This window comes from Pogona vitticeps, chromosome 8 (assembly GCF_051106095.1).
Source record: "Pogona vitticeps strain Pit_001003342236 chromosome 8, PviZW2.1, whole genome shotgun sequence".
Lineage (NCBI taxonomy): Eukaryota > Metazoa > Chordata > Lepidosauria > Squamata > Agamidae > Pogona > Pogona vitticeps.
In genome coordinates, this window is record NC_135790.1 from 16594957 (window position 1) to 16620088 (window position 25132).

The following is a 25132-nucleotide window of genomic DNA, read 5'->3' on the forward strand; positions in this document are numbered from 1 at the left end:
AATAGCAGATGGCAATGGAACAGTTGATTGGTCTGAAGCAGCAGCCCTCATAACCCGAGTTAGTGATCCCAATCCTAATAAGCTTGCTGGGTCCTGCTTTTGGCCTAAAAAGGAGAAGGCAAATAGCTCCACATCATTAACTAAGTTAATGGATGCTCATTTGGAGATACTACCGTATTTTCCATGTATAAGACTATAATTTTGTCTAAAATCTTTAGACTAAAAATTGACTGTCATCTTATACACAGAAGTAAGCTGAGGAGAGAACAAAACCAACTGGAGGGGAAAGCAGGGATCACAGCGATCCTGCAGTGCTTTGATCCTTTCCCCCCTTCATTTGCTAAGCCCCACTTGGATTAGAAAAGTGGGGGGCGTCTTATACGTGGGGGTATCTATACACTGAAAAATATGGTACTTATCATTTATGAGCTTATAAGAAAAACAAAAACAAAACAGCCTGACAGCAGCCCATGCAGAAGTATTTATGATCCACAGGACGAGACTTTAACTCTTACAAGCAGCCTGGTTGGGCTTAAGAGTGTGAGAGACATTTAAATAACTATTGACATACCGCTGAGGACATAATGAGAGAAGGAGTCACATTACCTCTGAGGTCACATGATTGCTGGAGCAACAGTGATCTAACTTCTTGACAGCTGGTCTTTGCCCACTTGCTGCTTTCCTGCCTCAACAGCCATTGGGAACAGAGTGAGTTAGAGAGACCTTGGCTTTTCAAAATTACTTACATTTACCTTTTATCTGGGCATAACCTTAGACTTTCTCAGCCATTCAGGTTCATAGTTTGTAGAGATGTACTCTGTATCAACGGACAGGATTCCTCACTGTTTTGTCCATAGCTCTGGAAACTACATTAAGGGTAGTGTAGGTTTAAGGTCTGGCAGGGCAGTTGATGTGGTACTTTTGAGAGGTTCCTGTTGTTTTTTAATGGATATAAATGGGTTTGTTAGGGGGCAGCCAGATGTAAGCTGGATTTCAATAACAGACTTCCCACACAGATGGGAAAGAGTAGCATTTGTGGGGATCCTTTTCTGGGTGCCCCCTTACTGATGGAGTCGTGGGTGTAGTTGTTGGAAATGAAACAGAAATGTTTCATTTCTGAAACATTTGCCCACTCTGCATGATTAATCTGTGTATTTCATCCCTAGCATTCATTAGATTGTATTCGGTTAATCTCCTTCCTTAGTAACCATAATTAGAAAAAAAGTTTTTATGTTGTTCAGAAATGAACAACAGACCTCTTTACATATTGTTTCCAAGTCTGAAGATTATTGTGTCTGAAATATTTACCCTTTTAATGTGTTAACATGCCAGGATCTATTGACTTGTCCAGTTTAACAGCTCTCTTTCTGGGTTGATTTCTCTTGTATTTATTTCCATATTCATAGTGTTAATTACTTGCTCAAAATTTAAACAGATAATAGTTTATAAATGTTAATACATATCACATAACTATCTTCTAGGTAAAACAACATATCTTATGGTTAGGTACTGACCAGGTAAGGGATTAAAACTCAATTTAGATTTATTTTTTATTACCTTCCCTTTTCATACAGCCCAACACGCCCAACCAGGTAGGAAATCAAACCTAATTTTAGTTTATGTTTTCCATTTTTACCACCTTCCCTCCTTATGCAGATGAAGACATTAACCAGGTAAGGACTCAAAACCAATTTCTGTTCATTTTTTCCATTTTAACTGCCTTCCCTCCTTATTCAGGTAGACACTGAGAAGGTAAGAGATGAAAACTAATTTTGGTTTATTTTTTTCCAGTTTTAGTGTCTTCCCTCCTGTCCTGTGATGTTTTTTGTGTTTTGGTGTGGTTTTTTCCCCCAGCCCCATGGCGTTCCGCTGGGGCTGGTGTGTTTGGGGGTGTTCTGTTTTTTCCCCCCAGCCGCATGGCTTTCCGCTGGGGCTGGCTGTGTTTTGTTTGTTTATTTGTTTTGGTGTGTTTGTTCTTTGGCCCCAGCACATTTCTATGGGGCTTCCAGTGTTTTCTTTTTATTTTATTTATTTTGCGTTTTTTTCCAGCCAGAACCTATGGGGTTTCTATCTATTCCTATGGAAAATGGTGCTTCAACTTACGACCATATCAAGTTATGCACATCTTCTAGAATGGATTATGGTCGTAAGGCACCCTTGTAGTGTGGTTGCTGACCTTGAGCCAGATATCCTGGAGAGTGAAGTCAAGTGGGCCTTAGAAAGCATGGCTAACAACAAGGCCAGTGGAGGTGATGACATTCCCATTGAACTATTTAAAATCTTTAAAAAATGACGCTGTTCAGGTGCTACAATCAATATGCCAGCAAGTTTGGAAAACTCAGCAGTGCCCAGAGGATTGGAAAAGATCAGTCTACATCTCAATCCCAAAGAAGGGCAGTGCCAAAGAATGCTCCAACTACCATACAATTGCACTCATTTCACACGCTAGCAAGGTTATGCTCAAAATCCTACAAGGAAGGCTTCAGCAGTATGTGGACCAAGAACTCCCAGAAGTACAACCTGGATTTTAAAGGGCAGAGGAACTAGAGACCAAATTGCTAACATGCGCTGGACTATGGAGAAAGCCAGAGTTCTAGAAAAACATCTACTTCTGCTTCATTGACTACACAATGAAGTCAATGACTACATTGTGACTTCATTGCTCCATTGACTACACAATGAAGTCAATGACTTCATTGACTACATTGACTGTGTGGACCATAACAAACTATGGCAAGTTCTTAAAGAAATGGGAGTGCCTGAACACCTTATGTATCTCCTGAGAAATCTATACATGGGACGGGAAGGAACAGTTAGAACTGGAGACGGAACAAGTGACTGGTTCAAAATTGGGAAAGGAGTATGACAAGGCTGTGTATTGCCTCCCTGCTTATTTAACTTATATGCAGAATATATCATGCGAAAGGCTGGATTGGATGAATCCCAAAATGCAATTAAGATTGCCAGAAGAAATATCAACAGCCTCAGATATGCAGATGATCCCATTCTGATGGCAGAAAGTGAGGAGTAATTAAAGAACCTCATAATGAGGGTGAAAGAGGAGAGTGCAAAAAACGGCCTGAAACCCAACATCAAAAAAACTAAGATCATGGCCACTGGTCCCATCACCTCCTGGGTAATTGAAGGGGAAGATATGGAGGCAGTGACAGTTTTACTATCTTGGGCTCCATAATCACTGCAGATGGTCACAGCAACAAAATTAAAAGACCCCTGCTTCTTGGGAGGAAAGCGATGACAAACCTAGACAGCATCTTAAAAAGCAGAGACATCACCTTGCCAACAAAGGTCCACATAGTCAAGGCCAGTGGTGTCCAACCTTGGCCCTCCAGATGTTCTTAGACTACAGCTCCCAGAAGCCTTCGCCACCACCTCTGCTGGCCAGGATTTCTGGGAGTTGAAGCCCAAGAACATCTGGAGGACCAAGGTTGGACACCACTGGTCAAAGCTATGGTTATTCCAGTCGCAATGTATGGAAGTGAGAGCTGGACCATAAAGAAGGCTGACCGCCAAATAATTGATGCTTTTGAATTGTGGTGTTGGAGGAGACTCTTGATAGTTCCCTGGACTGCAAGGAGAACAAACCTATCCATTCTGAAGGAAATCAACCCCGAGTGCTCACGGGAAAGCTGAGGCTCCAGTACTTTGGCCATCTCATGAGAAGAGAAGACTCCCTGGAAAAGACCCTGATGTTGGGAAAATGTGAAAGCAAGAGGAGAAGGGGACAACAGAGGACGAGATGGCTGGACAGTGTCACCGAAGCTACGAACATGAATCTGACCAAGCTCTGGGAGGCAGCGGAAGACAGGAGGGCCTGGCGTGCTCTGGTCCATGGGGTCACAAAGAGTCGGACATGACTTATAACAATTTGTACTTTTTTCTTCAATACTTTTTTGCTCAAGCATTCTAACCTGCATTTTCTGTGTTTTATGAAATAAAAACTAGAGATCATAAAACACAGAAAATGCAGGCTAGAATGCTTGAGCAAAAAAGTATTGAAGAAAAAAGTACAAATTGTTGTAGTTGATCATTCAAAGTATGATAGAGGGGAAAAGAAGTGCAAGAACAAAGATAACATATTGGCTGCAGAAGCAGGGAGCCTGCTTTGGATGCAACACATCATTGTTTAGGGCTGTCACATCTGAAATCAAAATATCCATGATCATGTCCAGATTCTGAGAGGAAAGGAACAAGATGTATATCTGAACATTTATTTTCCCAAGATTTCTAAAGTATGTAAAATTCATAATTACAAACCTCTGCCATACATTTCAAATATTTTCCTTCACTGTAATAAGTCTAGAGGATCAGATGAACGCTCAAATTTATTATAGAGGCAGGTTAATGAAATTACTTATAACTTATTAATGAACCTTGCAGTCTTCATACATATAGGAAAGTGGTTCCCAACCTAGTGTCCCCAGATGTTCTGGGACTAAAACTCCCAGAAGCCCTCATTACTAGCTCTGCTGGCCACGATTTCTGGGAGTTGTAGTTCAAGAACATCTGGGGACCCAAAGTTAGGAACCAATGTTATAGGACAACTATATCAATAGTTACTAAACATGCTCATTGTGTATTGTTTTGCATCAGAGGTAATATGCCTCAATACTTGCCACTCGGTAACATGAGCAGGACTGTCTTATTGCTCTGACAGCCTGCTTGGGTCTTCCCCATGGGTCTTTGTTTGGTCACTTTACAAACGAAATGCTGGCCTCATACAACATGGGTCTTTTTATGCCCTTTATTAGTTATTACTAAAGAGGAATGATTATCTCAATTTATAAAATATGTGTTTGTATATGTGTGCATATATTTGGAAAACAAGATAGAATCATGAATTTGAAAGGGGTCTACAAGGCCACCCCCCTACTCAGTGCAGGAATACAAATCAAAGGATATCAGCGAAGTGGTTGTCTTTACAGTAGTACCTCGGTTTACGTAATTTTTGGTTTAAGAGCCAAAATCCATAAGAAATAATGCCTCAGTTTAAGTTTTTATGGTTTTTTTTTCACTGTACAAAAAGGACACATTGCGCCTGGAGGTTTCTAGTGCCGCCCCCATTGCTACGGCAATCTGCATTCCAGTTTACACAATTTCCGCATTACGTAACGTCCTGGATGACGGATTAATTTCGTAAACCGAGGTACTGCTCTATTTCACTTGATTGCCTCCAGTGTTGGAATACTCAACACTTCCTGAGGTAATTGGTTCCATTCCTGTACTACTCTAACGATGAAGACATTTATGAGAGAGTGTGTGTTAGTGAGCCATCCTCCATCCAAAATGTGCATGAGCAAGTTTGTGAATGTGTAGAAGGGATACTTATAAATATAGAAGAGGAAGGGATGACAGAAAGGAGGGCTATAGAGGTGTGCTTATCAGAAGATCAAGGGGAGGAGAAAGGGGAGGAGCAAAATTTAATAATATGGGAAGAGGTAGTAAAAGAAGGAGGAGACACACGGAGATTCAGAATAGAAACGATCTAAAGGAGAGAAAGACAAGGGATTGCGCGGTACAGACAGAAAGAGAAGGAGCAGCGGATAAGGCCTGTAACCTGATAAAAGACTTTCCTAATTTGAAGACTGGCGGAGGATTGTTGCCAGATCCAGTGTTACCCAAGGTGGAGAAGAAAGGAACAGATCTTTTAGAATGGACTGTGGTAGTATACCCCCAAAAAACCAAGGTGGGGGAGGAGAGTGATTCACCCCAGTCCGTCCTACAACGTTCCACCTCTAGAAGGGGACTGGGCGAGACACCCCTGTTGTGGAACGATATGCGCGGTCAGGAGTACCCCACTGAGAAGAATGACGGATCATGAACGCTTTGGTCCAGCCCCAACGTAAGGAGTGAGATATTAACTCCCGGGGCCAAGGTTTTGAGTTATAAGACTTTGCCAGAATTAAGTTGTTTAGATCCGTTCAATTTAGTTACTCTAGATGCTGAAGTTAATAAAGGTGAATCAGTTGAATTTTTGAAATTGCCTCTGTCTCTTATTCCCGCCAAAAGGAGGGAACCATCACCAAAACATCAAGAACCCGATCACAACATTTTTCTTTATATTTAACCAAAATCTAGCTTCCTGTAACTTGAGCCCATTCTTACATGTCTTGCACTCTGGGATGATTGAGAACAGATCCTACCCCTTCTCTGTATGACAGCCTTTCAGGTACTTGAAATGTGATATCATATTTGCCCTCAAGTCTTCTTTTCTCAAGGTAAAACATACCAAATTCTTTCAGTCTTTCCTCATAAGGTTTGGTTTCCAGCCCCCTGGTCATCCTTGTTGCCCTCCTCTGAACTTGCTTCACTTTGATGGCATCCTTCTTGAAGTACGGAGTCTAGAACTGGACACAGTACTCAAGAAGAGGCCAAACCAGTGCCAAATAGACGGGAACTAGTACCTCATGGGATTTTGAGACTATAGTTCTGTTAAAGCAGTCTAAAATAGCATTTGCCTTTTTTTGTAACCAAATCACACTGTTGGCTCATAGTCACCTTGTGATCTATGACTCCAAGATCTTTCTTGGTCATAGTATTGCTGAACCAAGTATAAGATAGTTTTAACTGATATCACAGTTGGAAAACAAAGACAAATAGGAAAACCTTGTCCTTCATTAAAGGAGAGTAACTGCTGCACGTGCGAGATGAATCATTATGTTCCAGCCAATCATAATAATGTCCCAAGGCAACATGGAGAATGATATACAGCATGCAAATTTAAGTGGGTTAGGACTAAAAACACTACTCTGTCTCAAATTGTGGCAACAATTAATTGCTAGTTTGTGTGTGAGAGCGAGACTTTGTATGTATGAAGAATCACAATAAGAGGTCTCTTATTTCACCTCTACCTGCCTCATCAGAATGCTTTGTTATTCAATTGACTAAAGCTGCCTTGAGTTCTTAGATTACAGTTACTTACCAAGGCTGTAACAAATTATAAGTCAAATTATACTATTTCATTCTGGAAATGAACAAATAGTCCTAATTTAAATTGCAACACTGCTTTTCAATCAGCTCCTCTAGACAAATAATGAATTTTTCAAAAAGTAATTAACTGTTCACCTGATTTGCATTCCTCATTCACTTTGGACCACTTGGATTATCAAGAGTCCTTCTAATTTTGTTCTTATTATCTCTCTAAAAGGGAGACTGTCATAAGGCAAACAGGAGTGTGCTCAGTGTGAACCTTCTTTAGAACAAACATTTTTAGCAATAGAGAGGTTGGAATTACATTTTGATGTACCCAAATATGAAAGGAAATGATGACAAATATGCACATGTGCTTATGCACATGCGTGCGCGCACACACGCACAAACACACACAGAAAGCTTTAATTTTAGGTATTTCAAAGTATGATGTAGAACACAAATTAGTAAGAAATGAGGATCTAAAAGAAATACCATATATTTCCATATACAGTGGTGCCTTGTAAGACGAAAATTCATTCCGCAAGTCATGTTGTCTTGCGAAATTTTCATCTTGCGAGGCGTGGTTTCCCATTGGAATGCACTGAAATTTAATTAATGGGTTCCTATGGGCCAAAAAAGTCTGAAAAAGTCACCAGGTAGGGAGCTGGGGAAGCACCATCGGAGGACTGGCGTCCCCCCTTGCCACAGTTGTTGACTTTGAAGGCTTCCCTTGCACCATCGGAGGACTGGCGCCCCCCCCCCAACGGCGATCGCTGCTTTCAGAGGTCCCCTGCCAGTCTCCAATGGTGCGGGGCAAGCCTCTGAACAGAAAAAGGCAGGGGAAAAGGGGGGAAATTCAAAAATGGTGCTGGGCAAGCCCCGGGAGGCCTCTGAAAGTGGCGATAGCCATGTGGTGGGACCCCTGCCAGTCCTCCAATGGTGTTTCCCCAGCTCCCTACCTGGTAAGTGACTGGGAAACCACGCTTCACAAGACAAAAATATCTTTGTCTTGCGAGTCACCTAAAAACTCGCAAGACACTTTCATCTTGCGAGTTTTTCGTTGCGCGAGGCATTCATCTTGCGTGGTACCACTGTGTAAGATGAACCTTTTTTCTAAAACCTTTAGACTGAAAGCATAATGATGGCTTGTAAATAACTTTTATGGAACTCAGTAAATGCTATCTGATTCACTGGGATTCCGTACAAGGCATTCACCAAATTAATGGAGCGAAGTCATATGTGCTATTCCAGTTTGTTTCCTGCCCAGAGTAGTGGCCTCACCACTAGTTGGGTGGGATAAATGAATGAATGAATGGATGGATGGATGAATGAATGAATGAATAAATGAAGAGTCCATCGGGACTAGAGTAGTCCATCGGGACTAGATAGGCGGGATATAAATTAAATAAATAAATAAATAAAAATGAATGAATGAATGAAGGTACCAGAAGAGGTGGATCTGTCTCAGATTCTTCTTCTTTTCTTTACTAAATTCAGTTTCTTCGAATGGTCCAACTCAATTTTGGATTGTTTTGAAATATAAGTTGCTTTTCCTTCTCTTTTAATGTCTGAAAGCATTTTTCCTATAATAAAGCTTTTAAAAACTTGTTTCACCAATGAACATGTTTGTGTGTATTTTCTCCCGACACACATTTTGTAGTTTATTTTATTGGAAAGCTACAGTGCAAAAGCTTGCAAATTCAGAATACTAATTAAATTTCAGTTCTCATATTGATTTGAAAGGAAAAAATTAAAATGCAAACCAACAAACTTTCTCTTATACCGAGTGGCTTGTGAATGCTATTTGGATTCTCTTGCTTTTCTTAGAATTCTCATACTCTTAACTGACAAAATTTTCAGCCAAGACTTTATGATGGTGAGTGAACAGCCTGAAGCAAAGTTATATTCAACAAGTACTGGGCAGTGATAACTGTTTTATATCAGCAGTTCTTAATTTTTTCTACCACACAACCCCTTTAAATATCTTTTGTAGACCACAAAGACTTAACTCAAGATTTCAAACCCTAAGGTGCATCAAATATTTATTTGAAGTTTCTCATGAAGGGTCTCATCAACATATATTGCTTGTTATAACAGCAACACTTTTTAAGATGGCTGGAAGAAGCTTCATTTTGCTTTGAACAGATTCAGCCAGTGATCTATTCTGAGGCTCAGCCAAAATGTATTGTTACGAAGTTCACTGCAATAATATTGAAAAGTCACTTTATCTGACAACATTCAAACCGTTTTATTATCAGAAATTGAAGAAGAAACATGATCATGAAGTCTGTCTGAATACTCACTCACACTAACACTGACTCCGACTCTCTCTTCCCAGGGCTTCTGACTGTCTGCCCAGTAGCAAGAAATGGCACATGCTGTCTCTTAGCCACTCAGCATCATTCATTCACTTGCATGTTTTCACCATGTGCATAAATATCAAACAGTTATTTTCATAACTGATTTTTACTTTTGCTTGTTTTTAATGGAGGCAGTAGGTAAGAAAAGTGATGTTTACACAAACAAGGAAGGGAAATTTAGATTTTGTTCTACATCTTCCTTCCTTCCTTCCTTCCTTCCTTCCTTCCTTCCTTCCTTCCTTCCTTCCTTCCATCCATCCATCCATCCTTCCTTCCTTCCTTCCTTCCTTCCTTCCTTCCATCCATCCATCCATCCATCCATCCATCCATCCATCCATCCATCCATCCATCCATCCATCCATCCATCCATCCATCCATCCATCCATCCATCCATCCATCCATCCATCCATCCATCCATCCATCCATCCATCCATCCATCCATCCATCCATCCATCCATCCATCCATCCATCCATCCATCCATCCATCCATCCATCCATCCATCCATCCATCCATCCATCCATCCATCCATCCATCCATCCATCCATCCATCCATCCATCCATCCATCCATCCATCCATCCATCCATCCATCCATCCATCCATCCATCCATCCATCCATCCATCCATCCATCCATCCATCCATCCATCCATCCATCCATCCATCCATCCATCCATCCATCCATCCATCCATCCATCCATCCATCCATCCATCCATCCATCCATCCATCCATCCATCCATCCATCCATCCATCCATCCATCCATCCATCCATCCATCCATCCATCCATCCATCCATCCATCCATCCATCCATCCATCCATCCATCCATCCATCCATCCATCCATCCATCCATCCATCCATCCATCCATCCATCCATCCATCCATCCATCCATCCATCCATCCATCCATCCATCCATCCATCCATCCATCCATCCATCCATCCATCCATCCATCCATCCATCCATCCATCCATCCATCCATCCATCCATCCATCCATCCATCCATCCATCCATCCATCCATCCATCCATCCATCCATCCATCCATCCATCCATCCATCCATCCATCCATCCATCCATCCATCCATCCATCCATCCATCCATCCATCCATCCATCCATCCATCCATCCATCCATCCATCCATCCATCCATCCATCCATCCATCCATCCATCCATCCATCCATCCATCCATCCATCCATCCATCCATCCATCCATCCATCCATCCATCCATCCATCCATCCATCCATCCATCCATCCATCCATCCATCCATCCATCCATCCATCCATCCATCCATCCATCCATCCATCCATCCATCCATCCATCCATCCATCCATCCATCCACAAAAGATCATAACGCTTCTTCAAGCCTTCACAGACCTCCTGTCGGGACACTGCAGCCCCAGGGGTCTGTGGACTACATGTTAAGAACCTATGTTCTATACAAGGCATAGTTAAACTTAAACCGTCATCTTTGTGAGCCATGGGTTCTGCTTAATCTGTGTATACGTCAATTATATCACTTAAGCCTCAACAGAACATCTGTCACAATAGCAAGGTTCTGTATCATGATCCTTAGCTTCTAAAATGTGTCTCTCGAAATTAATCATCAATGATGCATTTGGAGACGCCTCAGCAATTTTGTTACAGAAAATCAAGTGTTCCTTATTTTTGTTTTTCTAGATTTGTACATAAATTGTGTGACTTTATGAGCATCTCCATCACTTTTAACTATTAAAAGTACAATAGCTATCTATTTACATGACTGCTATATGTACCACTTCCCAAGATTAGATGCTGGTTGTGTGATGACAATATACTGCACTCTACATAATTCTCCCTAAAAATCAGTCTTTGTCATCCTTTACTAGAGAGCTGTCTGATAACACATAGAGAACAGGGTTACAGTACTTTTTAAAAAAAACTATTGTGTGTTTCATTCTATTCTGCAGTCATGGTGACCAACCCCATTGCCCAATGTCATCTGCATGAAAACATTAGAAGGGGGCTTCTGGTTTAAAAAACACAGCTGAATCACAAACAGCATATCTTCAGATATTCACAGACTTTTAAAAAACACATGAAGGCTGCAGATTAATGGCATACACTTTTAATCTATTTTACCATTACATGATTTATATCCACATTCGTCATACAATGGAGACACAGTACACTTCGATATATCACACAAATATCAGTGTAAGAAGAGAAAGGAAATTCACTGTTAAGAATATCTCCTGCTGTGAGTTACAGTACTGTAGTAAGATCTATAAGGGTACTACTGTGTTGCTCCAAAAATAAGACAGGGTCTTATACTAATTTTTGCTCCATAACGCATTAGGGTTTATTTTACAGTCATGTCATCTTCTGGCTGCTGCACAGTGGTGGAGGGTGGAGTTTTACTTAACTAGGGCCTATTTTGGGGTCAGGGCTTATATTACAAGCATCCTGAAAAATCTTACTAGGGCTTATTTTCAGGTGAGGTCTTATTTTCGGGGAAACAGGTAGACACACCTATGGATAGCATCTATATTAGAACTGCAAATTATATTTTGGGATAATGAGTTTGCTACTCATCATATGTAGAGCAGCACGGGGAACTGACATGTCTGAAGAGCAAACAAACACTCATCACAAATGGGAGTAGAGATGGTTTTCAGAAATCTTTCAAAGTTAAATGTGTTTCCCTGGGAAACCTTTTCAACTTAATGCATTTAAAGACACTGCGGACCTCTCAATTTCAAAACAGCTGCTCACTCCCACTTCACTTGGTAAATTTGCTTCTCATTCCTAGAAATATTTCTCCAGTTTCAAGAAAATCCATCCTGTTTTACCAACACTGAGGTGCCTGTATTTAAGGACTTACACTGTTTAAAATAGAAGACCAGGTTTCTAACTTTAACACTTTCAGCAAGTCTATGAAACTGAACATCTGTATCACCTGACTGTGCCCTTGATAACCCGCCCCCTTCATTATATCTCAGGCAACATAAGGATTCAAGATCAAGCTTTCCCCTACTCTCAGTTTACTTTGGTAATATCTTGCCTGACAAGCTCGAACACTATTTTGTGCCTTCTTAGGAATTGTGGCTTTTTTGTCTCCACTACGTTCTGCAATAATACTTGTAAATAAATCAGATACTACAAAAACATTTTGTCCAGTGCTCTATTAAGCTGTACACCAAAATACAATAAAAGATTCAGACACATATTTAAAATGCCTTTGTGTCTTGTATCACCTTCACTGGTTATACCTGCTGGTGACAAAGATCAACTCTTTCCACAAGTCTGACATAAAACCAGAAGTATCTCCTGAACAAGTACTTGCCATTACCAATGCTTGGGACTACTGTTCTTGTATATCTGACCCTGTTCTCCCAATGTTTGCTGCATATTGGCTAGAAGTGATTGGCACACAGACTGGTGTAACAGAGTCTCATTGCTGGCCTATGGCTTGAGTGAGATATATATCTCACATCACCATTCAGGGTTAAGATGTCTAGTATCACTAAATGCATGGAACATTGTCCTTAGCTAGGGTGACATTTCATGTACCCGACAAAGGCTTGCACTGGAAAAAAAACCAACCAACCGAGCTTTGTATTATTCTGAAGAGGGAAGGAGCTATACCAGACACAGAAATCCATCTTCCATGGTTCAGCCCTCTTTCTGGTTTCTGAGATTTGAAACTGTATTGTCCCCCAATTTTGAAAAATCACCTTAGTATCTTCTCTTTTTCCAGTAAAAACTTATATTCTTAGGATGCTGATTTCTACACCTTATATGAAACTGTAATTACATGCTTGGTGGTTTGTATTCCTCAATTCCACACAGTTCTGAGACTTATTTTCACAAAGAGCAAGGCATTCTTGGCTCAGTCATCTGCTTTGCTTTGCTTTCAAGTAAGCATTTAATGTATTCTAATGCCCGCAGCTCATGCAATTTGTAATGCCACGATCTCTGTAATCCCTGTAATTAGACCTGTATAATTACGATTCTGATTGCTCCTATCCTAGAGTCTTGACAGCTGTGATCGCTTAGACCTCCATATTAACTTTTTAAAAGATTTCTCTTCCCTTCAAAACCTTCCCATCCAGCTGAAGAAATGAGTTATGTGGGAAGAATCCGCTTTATCCAAACATTGGTTTGTTTAACCAACACTGGTGCAAATGGCTCTGTAATTAAAGCATTTTGGTTAATGTGAAGACTGGAATACCCATAACAAAAGCAACTAGTATTAATGCAAGAACAAACATAGAGCTTTCCCAACCATAAACCACAATTACCAGGGCTAAAAAGCAGTTCATTGCATCTGAGGTTCATTTAGCTTCAGCTTATCCTTTAAAATACATTACAATAACTCCCAAAGAATACTTTCTCATACTACCTAATTCTATGCTGCTAAAATACAGTAATCAGCAAAGTATTCCAAAGTTGATAGTTTTAGTTTTCAGCACATAACACACTTGTGCTCTGCAGCTTTAAAAATTCTGAACATAACTGTATTCTGCAATATAGTTAGCTTTATTTCCAGTAGCATAGCTAAGCAAGGTCTTTCATAGTCCAACAAAAGAGAGAAAAGCTAAGTTATGGAAAAGCACATACAGTGGAAAATAGCAAGGAATAGAAACTACTTGTGTTTGTTATTATGAGTAGACCAGGCAAAACTGACTACTGCAATTATGGTGGCTCTGTGAGGACAGATATCCAGGCATGTGCGACTCACCTCCACTTTATATTTACTGCTGCCAACTGTTTCTAATTATCTCTCAGCCACAGAACAAGCCAGTTTCCTGTACATTATTCCATAATAAGCAGAGTGCTGGCTGAGCTGTCAGTTGTGTCTGGCAAGCAGTGAATTCATCTTTCTAGGCAAGGTATGGGGATTAAGACTAATTATCAAAGGTATGAACAGGAAGTCCGTTCATTTCAACAATTCCGTTAAAGAAGAGATAAAAATAATATAAAGGAAGGAAAGTAGTGAGCATGCGCGATAGTCATGTGCTGGCTGGAAAAAAACCTAAAATGATAGGTAACTCAAATTCCAGGTCATCATTCAAAAAATTTGTTAACCCTTTCCTCACACAGGGCACAATATCTATAATGGATAATTAAAACAGAAAAATAAGAATGATGCTCAATCTGATAAATTATTTGAACTACAAATATATTTTTCATGGCTTAAAGATGTTGAAAAACCCTCATATGCTAATTAATTAAGACAAGCTTTGATAATTCAGGACACAACAAGGAGATATGCTGGTGAAAAACCTAATTCTGAAATTCTAGATACTACAGAAACAGGCCTACCTGCAAACAATATGATACAAATTACTCATTTCGGTTTATTAACATTGAACATTTGGTTATGTTCTTTGGAAAGTCAATAAACAGAGCTTATTGGCTGAGTTAAAACTTATTTCATTGCCAAATAGGTATCTTGCCTTTCTGTTAATTAGTGCCCAGGGCAGGTAACAGTAATAAAATATAAATAATAAAAACACTAGTTCAATAGAACAGTAATAAAATATGAAATAAAAAATAATAACAAGGTAAATAAAACTTAATATAAAAATCAATAAATTCAATTTAAAAAATAGTTGAACAAGCTGTATCATGTTTGCAGTGACTACTGGCGAAGCTTCTGGGACAATGACTCTCCAAGCAACCTTTCTCTGCAAATAGAAGAGCATTAGAGATAAATCTATAAAATCTTCCTTCAGCAAAAAGAAGAGCTTCTGAAAAAAAACTCTGAAGTTTCCAGTAAATATGCTTCAGATGGTTGTGAAGCAGAAGGAAAAGCATCAAAGATTTTAAAAACCTCAAAGGCTCTTTTAGGAGAGTATGATCTTTCAGGTAATTTGGATCCAAAACATTATGCACTTTGTAAATCATAACTAACACATACCCAGAAATGAATTGACAGCCATTGGAGTCACATCATATCTGTATATGGCCCCAAACACTGTGGCTACAATATTCTGAACCAGACGTTTCTGAGTCTTCTTCAAAATTAGTCTCACTTAAAGTATACTGTGCTATGCGCCACCAAACCATTTCTGTCTTATACCAAATAACGTTTTTTAAATACACGAGATTAGGGTTGCCAGATACATGGCCACCAAAAGGAGGACATAGAAAGACGAAAAAGAGGATAGAGGAGGATGTATTGAATGTTTCATTTGAATCGGTTCGGATTAAACCCGCAATCAATACAATTTTATTACAATAGCTGCCAATAAATGTCTTTTAAAAGCAAAAAAGCAAAGTGTGCTGCTTATATACCGCCCCATAATGCTTCAAGCACTCTCTGGGCGGTTTACAAGTTACAGTGGTGCCTTGCAAGACAAGGTGAGTTTCAAGCCCATAGGAACGCATTAATCGGGTTTTAATGCGTTTCTATGGGCTTTTAAAAATCGCTTTACAATGTTTTCATTCTACAGCAATTTCGCTGGAACAAATTAACATCGTAATGTGAGGCACCACTGTAATTATGCAGGCTACACATTGCCCCCGCAGCAAGCTGGGTACTCATTTTACTGACCTCGGAAGGATAGAAAGCTGAGTCAACCTTGAGCCGGCTACCTGGGATTGAACTCTGGGTCATGAGCACAGTTTTGGCTGCAGTACAGCAGTTTAACCACTGCGCCACAGTCATGTTAATTCAATGGAGGCTTTTTTTCAAAATAACAAAAAACATTATTTAAACAGCCAATTGTACCCGAACCCACCCCAGCCCGGCTGCGGGATCCCTGGCTGCTCGCACTCTGCACAGGCTCAGAGGCAACCTTGTTAATCTGGACACCCAAACAAGGCTCCGGTATAGGCAGGGGGAAAGCAGTGCCAGGCAAAACCGAATGAGGCAGCCTCTCCTCCCCTGAGGGTCATAAGTTCAAGGCTGGGGAGTGTGGGAGTTGGAGTCCCCGAAAGGGACTTTGAACACAAACAGTCTGGGCACTTGCCCAATGAAAGACAGGTGGAGTCCTTCCACCTCTTTGATCCACTGGTTAAACACACATAAGCATCTAGTTTAACAGAGAAAAAAGAGATTGGTACACCAGTAAAAACATATTTGGCTTAAATTCATTAGTTTGCTTTTTACCTCCAATGTTACAACATTTTGTTGTTATTATGTGCTGTCAAGTCATAACTGACATATAGCGACCCTGACAGGGCTTTTATGGTAAGTGTGGTATTGAAGGATTGGTTTTACCAGTTACACTCCTCCAATGAGTTTCCATGGCCAAGTGGGGAGTTGAACCCTGATCTCCAGAGTCCTAGTACATCACTCTATTCACTACATGACATATGGTACACTAATAACTGTGTGCCATCAAGTCAGTTCTGAATTATGGTAACCCTCTTCAGGGATTTCTAGGTAGAGAGTACCTGGCCCAATTGGTCTGGCCCAATTCATCACTGCGAGCACAGCCCTCTCCCATGCATGCTTGTCCAATCCTACACTGGTTCTTAACCTTGGGTTACTCAGGAGTTTTGGACTGCAACTCCCAGAAGACTTCACCACCAACTGTGTTGGCTGGGGTTTCTGGGAGTTGCAGTTCAAAAACATCCGAGTAACAAAGGTTAAGAACCACTGCCTTAGGCAACACACACTTCTCTCCCTGTTTCCCCAGTGCAGCTACCCACAAACCTTTTGCAGTGTGCTCTTCCCTCTTCCACCTCCTCTATCAGCCATCCACTCAGACATCTGTGTGAACACGGTGACAAATTGGGCTGAATCTCCGAGATGAAGTTCATGCCCATCTCTAATTACAGTGCAACCCATAAGCCTTAGGCAAGCAGAACCAAGAATAATACAATTTCCCACTGGCCCAGTCTAGCTACTTCCACCAGCTCTTCTAGCTTTAAACCCAAAGCAGTTAACCAGTTGTGCCCTCACTCAGGAAGGAACAGGAGAAATGCCACCAGAGATCATTCTCTGCATAAATGATCTAAGGAGATATGGACAACATCTGATCCCCTGTACTCAATTGTTGGGTCACTGTTGCTGCCCATAATCCTTACCACGTTCCCAAGAGAAAGGAGATGGATCAGCCTGGGAAGCTCACTCTCTTAAACTGCCTGTTCATTAACTTCACCCAAGATCATTAATCAAGGCTGGAATAAAATGAGCCCCAGAGATTGCAGAATTCTCCCCTCTGTTTCCAAGCATCTTTAATTACATTCTCAGTGGGAGGGTTTCTCACACAGGCTCACCACAGGCCCATTGCCTTACGGGGATTTGAAGACACTGGCCACAGAGTCTCAGGTCATGACCTGGCCATAGTAAAATAGACATCATGACCTTTTTTGTGTGCTCACTTGACAAGTACATGTGCCTTTTCACAGTTCTGGAGAACCCAAGCTGACAAAGAGAAGAGAGGGTCAATTAGTTATTTCATCTTTGTTACCATCCTGTCATTCAATTCTATATTCTGGAGATCATCAGCTCAAAGCCTGGGCCTGAGAGCAGTCCTATAATATCAAATAAAACAAATTCATTTCTGACAACAGCTATTATATCAGCCATGAATAATAAAATATATATTAATAGAAATGTAATTAATTACATGCAGGGCATGCTTCTCATGATCATTTGCAGAAATTAAAAGCAACATGCTTATCTCTATGTAAACTGTAACGCACCACATCTGATCAAAATATAAGATGTATAAGCTTCCCAGATAAACAAGGGCTGAAACAGAGTAGTCTGTCACAACTACAGTAGACCCACTGAATCAGTGGGATTTGGGAAGTCTCATTGATTCAGTGGGCCTACTCCAGTTGCAACTTATTACTGGATTTTAGCAGATGAGTTCCTTCAAACTGAGTATCATGGCATTCTGAACACAACAGATCTACTGACAAAATGGCCCAGTTTCAAACTATGTCTAAAAATTCTAATTTTGTTGAATGATGACAAAAGCTACATTTTATAACAATTTAATTGAAACGTGCCATACAGTACATAACTATTAAACAATGTCTTCTAAGAAGATATGTATTGCTCTTTCTGTTAAAAAGAAAGAATTAGACTGTGAGCAAGAGCACATAATGCAAAAGGTAAAGCCCAATACACTCTGTGCAATTTGTTCACACAGCATCTTATTCAGGGAAAAGTTCAAGGAAAATTAGTTCTGCTCTCTGCAGCAGCTAGCAGCTACACACAAAATTAAACTAACCACTCCAGCATCACAAACTCCCACCAGATGTTCTTCCAATTTGAAAATATATTTTTATTCCAACAGAAGGAAACAAATGTGTTCACTTAATTTAAACATATAACTAGAATTTTGAAAGAGAAGTAGACAGTCTACCTGAAGGAAGGGTTGCAAAAGAGACACCTTAATCAGCATTAAATTTTCTGATTAAATAGTTCGTCAGTAACATTGTAAAGGCACAAAGAATCTAGGGATTACCTGTAGACGGCAGGTGATGCAATCCAGATGTTATTGCATCACTTTCTGTCTTCTCCCCCTCATATCTGAACATTAAAATTTTCAGCCAATTTGCCAAGGATTTCTCCCCCATCAGTTAAGATCTGTTCAGACAAATTCCACAGAAACGCATTTCTGTAAATCACACACACATTTTTTAAAACAGATGCAAAGATATGTGAAAGGTAGTCAGAGAAAGTTTATTGCTAAGTTTTGGGAGGAAATGCAGATTGGGATCCAATAGGAGGCAAGGAAAGTGAAAGCCAAGTTAAACATTGAGACTAGACAGGACAAGATATAAAAAGAGGTGTTTGTACTGCTATCCTCTTTAATAAATTACTGGAACTGAGGAACTGGCTCTGAGTGTTACAGGATTTGTTTAATGGAGTCTTGTCTGTGGGGTCAGCTGGAAAGATATAGACATGTTGGTGATGAAGTTGGACAGCACTGATCTCCAGAGCTAGTCTGCTGAACTTGCCTAAACCTGGTTGCTGAAGCCGCCTCAGGTCCTTTTGGGGAGAAAGGCGGCATAGAAATATTTTAAATAAACAAACAAATAAATAAATAAATTGCTGGAGACCATGGTTTGAAACAGCCCATTCTACACCTTGACAGTCAAATAATTTTCTGCTTAAGCTCAAGAAGTTCCGCAAGCCCTGGCAGGAAAGAAATTGTCTCCTAGGTTTCATGAATATACTCTTAAGTTTGCTCATCAAGCACAGAGATGGAGTTTGGAGTGAAAAAGAAGGAACTGATGGATTTGGTGAATCATTATGAGCCAAACTACATAGCATAAGAAAAACAGTAATGTCTCCAAACATTTTCTTAAATTAAAACTCAGTCATGATGGTCAATTAGATCAGGGCAGCAGTGCTGGAAGAAAGACTGTTTAACCCATTTCTCCCATATTATTTCCATAATCAACATCTCTTACACATATTCTACTGGAAAGACCAGACAGCGGTCATTTTTCCACCAGTAAGGCCTGTTACATACAGCACTGATGTTACCTGTCTGTCATGGGTTTGGAGGGAAAGTTCCATCCTATGGGGAGTGGAAGGCGGGACATCAGGAGGAGGGGCTGTACTGTATAAATATGTGATGCGTGTGTGGAGAAGCTAAGCAGACGAAGCAGCAGCTGGGAAGAAGGAGTTGGTGTGGGAGTCTGTGTGTCAGACAGGGTACTACTGTGTGTCAGAGTACCAACCTGATAGGTTCAGGTGTCTGTTGGTTAGCCAGAACTGATAGGTTCAGGGTCTGGGCTTTAAGTTAAGGTTCTGGGTGAACCAAACTGTATGCTTGTATGAGTGAGAATAAGCCACGTTACTTTATGTTATTCACCTAATTGTTTTATTTACCCTGTTTGTATTTAAAATAAACCTTATTCTTTTATTGTTTGAAAATCCATCCCTGGTCTGTGTGACTTATTATAGGGAATGGTTGGTGGCAGCTTAGTGTAACTGTGTGACATATCCCAGTAGGTCTGGGTTTGTCACATTGATTGGTGTCCAGCGTGTGGGATACGACTGGTCCAGTTGTCCAGCGGTCCAGCAAAGCCTTGGCAAGTGTGCCCAGAGCAAGGGGGGTCTAGTCAGGGACAGTCTGAGGCGCGTAGGTAATCTTCTAGGTGTACCTCACGGGGAGGTGCGCTAGTAGAAGAACGTGCCAACTGGGGAGACTTAGATTAAGGTGCTCTGAGGCAGCCTAGTTTTGGCGGGAAAAACTGAGGCAAAACTGCGTAGCAACAGCGAGCTAGCTTGCCAGCTGAGAGGCCCAGCAGAGGGGGGTAGGCTCTAACTCGATACTGTTGCAAGTTTAGTGCTGAAGAACAGCAGCAATCTCTATAGGAAAGCTGGTTCTGAGGCAAGAGGAAAAAAGTGGTCGTTTTATTTTGAGGCTTGACTTTTAAAGCAGCCTGTTCTGAGGGGGGATTATGCCCTTGACTCGAAGCCAGATAGCAGACATGAGTGAAGTGAAAGACCCCCAGATTGACCAAGGTTCTGAGGATGAATTTGGCTCAGTGCAAGGTGACAGCACAGGAGAGCAGAACCCAGAACTCAGAAAATTGATCCTAGTCCAACAGCATGAACTGAGGATGAGGCAATTTGAAATGGAGGAAAGGGAGAGGCAGGAAAGATTGGAGAGAGAGAGAATGGCGTTTGAATTAAAGAGATTGGAACTGATGAACCAGAACAATAATAATAATAGGGATTCTGAGGGAGGCCAACTGTCTAAAGCTGACCTGAAGAAATTCCCTGTGTACCACAAGGGAGATTGTCCTGAGGTGTTCTTTTCCTTAGTGGAAAGAGCGTTTGTGGACTTCTCAGTGAGGGAAACTGAGAAGATGACCATCATGCGATCTTTAATCAGTGGTAGCCTGGCTGAGGTTTATGCCGAGATGCCTGAGGAACTGATGAAAGATTTTGCAGAGTTTAAAAAACTGGTGTTTGCCAGACATGGGATAAATGCAGAGCAGCTGAGACAAAGATTCAGGTCCCTAACCAAAAAACCAGAACAGACTTTTACCCAAGTGGGGGCCCAATTGGTGAGGCTGCTTGAGAAATGGCTATCGCAGGAGGGAACAGAGACCTATGAGCAGCTTAAAGATTTGATAGCACTGGAACAGTTCTATTCAGTCCTGCATGGGGAATTGAAATTCCAGGTGAGGGAAAGGAAACCAAAATCTGTGGCAGCAGCCGCAGAGATCGCGGATTTTATTTCCCAAATAAGAAAGCCCTTGGGTGAGGGGAAATCTGTGGGTAAACCCAAAGAAGCCTACAGCAAGTACTCTCAGGGACCAGGGAAAAGCCAGCAAGGGGGAGGGGCCCATGGTGAAGGGAAGCCCTCAGACATGAAACTAAGACCTCAGATTTTGGAGGGAAAACCAAAACAAGAGGAGAGAGAATCAAAATACACCAGAAAATGTTATTTCTGTCAGGGAAAGGGTCATCTAATCTCAGAGTGTGAGAAATTGAAGCAGCTAAAAGGAATGGTGCCTCAGAATTCTAGTGGGACCAAGCCAAAAGCTGTGTTCTGTGTCCAGAAAGAGCAAAGCTCATTGTCACTGAGGGAGCCTGTTGCCATGACTACTCAGTCTGGAACAGCTACCTCTGCTGATCAGGCTGAGGAAAATGGTCCTCTTATAGAGGTGAAGCGCTGCTTGCTGGTAAAAACAGATTCTCAGTTGTTTGAGACAGCCGGGGTGGACGTAGGAATACTTGACCGTCAGTATAGGGGGCTGCGGGACACTTGTTCCCAGGTAACCCTGTGCCATCCAGATATTATTCCTCGGGAGTTTATAATCCCAAATGAGAGCATGAAGGTGGCAGGTATTGAGGGGCAGGTAATCTCTCTGCCAGTAGCAGAGGTACCTGTCAACTTTCAAGGCTGGAGGGGAGATTGGCGGCTAGCGATTTCATCGACTCTGCCAGCAGCCGTGCTCGTGGGAAATGACCTGGCTGAACATGTGAAACGGGTGCTAGTGATTACACGCTCACAAGCCACCACAGGGACAGTTCAGGGGGGTAATGATGAGCCAGAGACGGAAGCAGAGGGGAGTTCAGAAGCTGTGGTGGAAACCTTAACCACAGACAGCAGATTTGGACAGGAGCAAAAGGCAGACGCCACTCTCCAAAAGTGTTTTGAACAGGTGACTGACGCCCAGCTAACACCTGAAACCCCAGTGAGATTTCTGGAGAAAAAGGGGATTTTATATAGAGAAACCCTGAGGAATATCTCAAAAGGGGGAGATGGGATCAGAAGTCAGCTGGTGGTACCTGAAAAGTATCGCCCCATGATCTTACAAAGGGGTCACTCTGACATGTCTGCTGCACACTTAGGGGTGAAAGGGCCCCTTGATTTGATCAAACAAAATTGGGAGCAGATCACCCAGGATGACCCACAAGACGTTGTGACATACATAGACACCTTGATGAATGACCTAAGGAGAAATCTAGAGCTGGCAGCAGAAAACCTGCAAGCTCAGAAGGTCAGACAGAAAACATGGTATGACCACAAAGCTAGAGAGAGGCACTTTGACCCAGGGGAGGAAGTGCTTTGGCTTAGGCCCTGCAGAGAGAATAAGCTGCAGCTCAAATGGGCAGGACCATATAGGGTCATTTCCAAGATGTCAGACCTGAACTACCTAATAGAGCAGGAGGAGAACCAAGCAAGGAGGGTGGTTCATGTGAATGCCCTAAAACCCTACTACAGAGGGGAACAGAGGGTTTTATTCGCGATAAAAGCAGCTGAGAGTGAGGAAGCTGAATTACCCTTCTGGGAGGGTAGAGGGGAAGTAAAATACAACCCAGAGGAGGTAAAGATCAGTCCTGCACTCACCCAAGACCAGCAGCAAGAACTAAAAATGCTGCTTAGTAAATATCAACAGGTGTTTTCCAACAAGCCGGGGATAGTGAAGGGAGTGATGCATCGGATCCACACAGGGGATGCACCCCCGCAGGCAGTATCCCCATACCGAGTAACGGGACCCTATAGGGACAAGGTGCGGAAGGAGCTGGACGAGATGCTGAGGGAGAACATAATCGTCCCCTCTTCTAGTCCTTGGTCCTCTCCGATAGTCCTTGTGGACAAGCCTGATGGGAGCATTAGGTTTTGTGTTGATTACAGGAAATTAAACCGTGTAACCACTCCTGATGCCTACCCAATGCCCAGGCTAGACAACCTGATTGAAACCATAGGGGGTTGTCGGTTCATCTCATCATTGGACCTGGTAAAGGGATATTGGCAATTAAGAATTGATCCCAGGGATCAAGAAAAGACTGCCTTTTGCAGCCCTTTTGGTCTCTATGAGTTTCGAGTCCTGAGCTTTGGTCTCAGAAATGCACCAGCCACATTCCAAAGGCTGATGGACCAGACCTTGGCAGGGCTCAGTGACTTTACAGTGGCCTACATTGACGACATAGGGATCTTCAGTAATACCTGGGAAGATCACCTGATACACCTGGAGTTAGTGCTGCAGAGGTTAAGTGCAGCAGGGCTAACAGTAAAGGCCAGCAAGTGTCAGCTGGGTAGCCCAGAAATAAAATACTTGGGTCACATGGTAGGGGGAGGAGTGATAAAACCCCTGGAGGCCAAAATAGAAGCTGTTCGTGATTGGCCTAGGCCCAACACCAAGAAAAAAGTCAAATCATTTCTTGGGTTGGTGGGCTACTACAGAAAGTTCATCCCGAGGTTTAGCGAGATTGCGGCTCCGCTGACCGATCTGACGAGGAAGACGGCTGATGACCGCATCCCGTGGACCAGTGACTGTGAGGCGGCGTTCCAGAGGTTGAAGGAGGCGTTAATCAACTATCCTGTCCTGCGTGCTCCAGACTTCGACCGGGAGTTCATCATCTACACCGATGCGTCTAACAGCGGGGTAGGAGCAGTTCTGTGCCAGGAGGATGAGAATGGTGACCAGCATCCAGTGTCCTACTTGAGTAGGAAACTCCAAAAAGGTGAGAGACATTTAGCAACCGTGGAGAAGGAGTGTTTGGCCATAGTCTACGCGATCCAGAAGGCCAAGCCTTACATCTGGGGAAGACATTTTATTCTGTGTACTGACCATTCACCATTGCAATGGTTAAAGACAATGAAAACCCACAATAGCAAACTTATGAGGTGGGCTTTAAACCTACAGGACTATGACTTTGAAGTGAAGGTGGTCAGAGGGTCAGTGAACTGTGTTGCTGACGCCTTATCAAGAAGACCTGAAGAATGAAGACGGCGAAAGAACATGGACTATGTGTATATAATGCTGATAAAAAGTAAAATGTACCTGGTTTTGAATTTGGTTTGTATTAATAAAGGTAAATTGATGTACTGTATATGGTAAAATGTTTAAATGCATATTTGCTATGGTTAACTTGGAGTGTAAGTATGAGTAAGTATAATATGGTATGTATAACTGTTTTTGTGTATTTTATACAGGTTGTTTTTTGGTGAAAAGCACCTTAGCTTTCCCCCTACAAAACAACTTTTAAAGAGGGGAGGTGTTACATACAGCACTGATGTTACCTGTCTGTCATGGGTTTGGAGGGAAAGTTCCATCCTATGGGGAGTGGAAGGCGGGACATCAGGAGGAGGGGCTGTACTGTATAAATATGTGATGCGTGTGTGGAGAAGCTAAGCAGACGAAGCAGCAGCTGGGAAGAAGGAGTTGGTGTGGGAGTCTGTGTGTCAGACAGGGTACTACTGTGTGTCAGAGTACCAACCTGATAGGTTCAGGTGTCTGTTGGTTAGCCAGAACTGATAGGTTCAGGGTCTGGGCTTTAAGTTAAGGTTCTGGGTGAACCAAACTGTATGCTTGTATGAGTGAGAATAAGCCACGTTACTTTATGTTATTCACCTAATTGTTTTATTTACCCTGTTTGTATTTAAAATAAACCTTATTCTTTTATTGTTTGAAAATCCA

The 25132-nt window shown here is 41.7% G+C and overlaps 1 protein-coding gene across 1 annotated transcript in view; it reads left to right on the forward strand.

Annotated features, from left to right (window-relative positions):
* LOC144584201 (uncharacterized) overlaps positions 1-25132 on the forward strand; it is a 46216-nt gene extending 21084 nt beyond the window's left edge. The window contains exon 2 of the mRNA XM_078379797.1: positions 20202-25132. Within this exon, the coding sequence (XP_078235923.1) occupies positions 20654-24439 (3786 nt within the window). The 5' untranslated portion in view covers positions 20202-20653 and the 3' untranslated portion in view covers positions 24440-25132. The remainder of the gene's footprint in view (positions 1-20201) is intronic.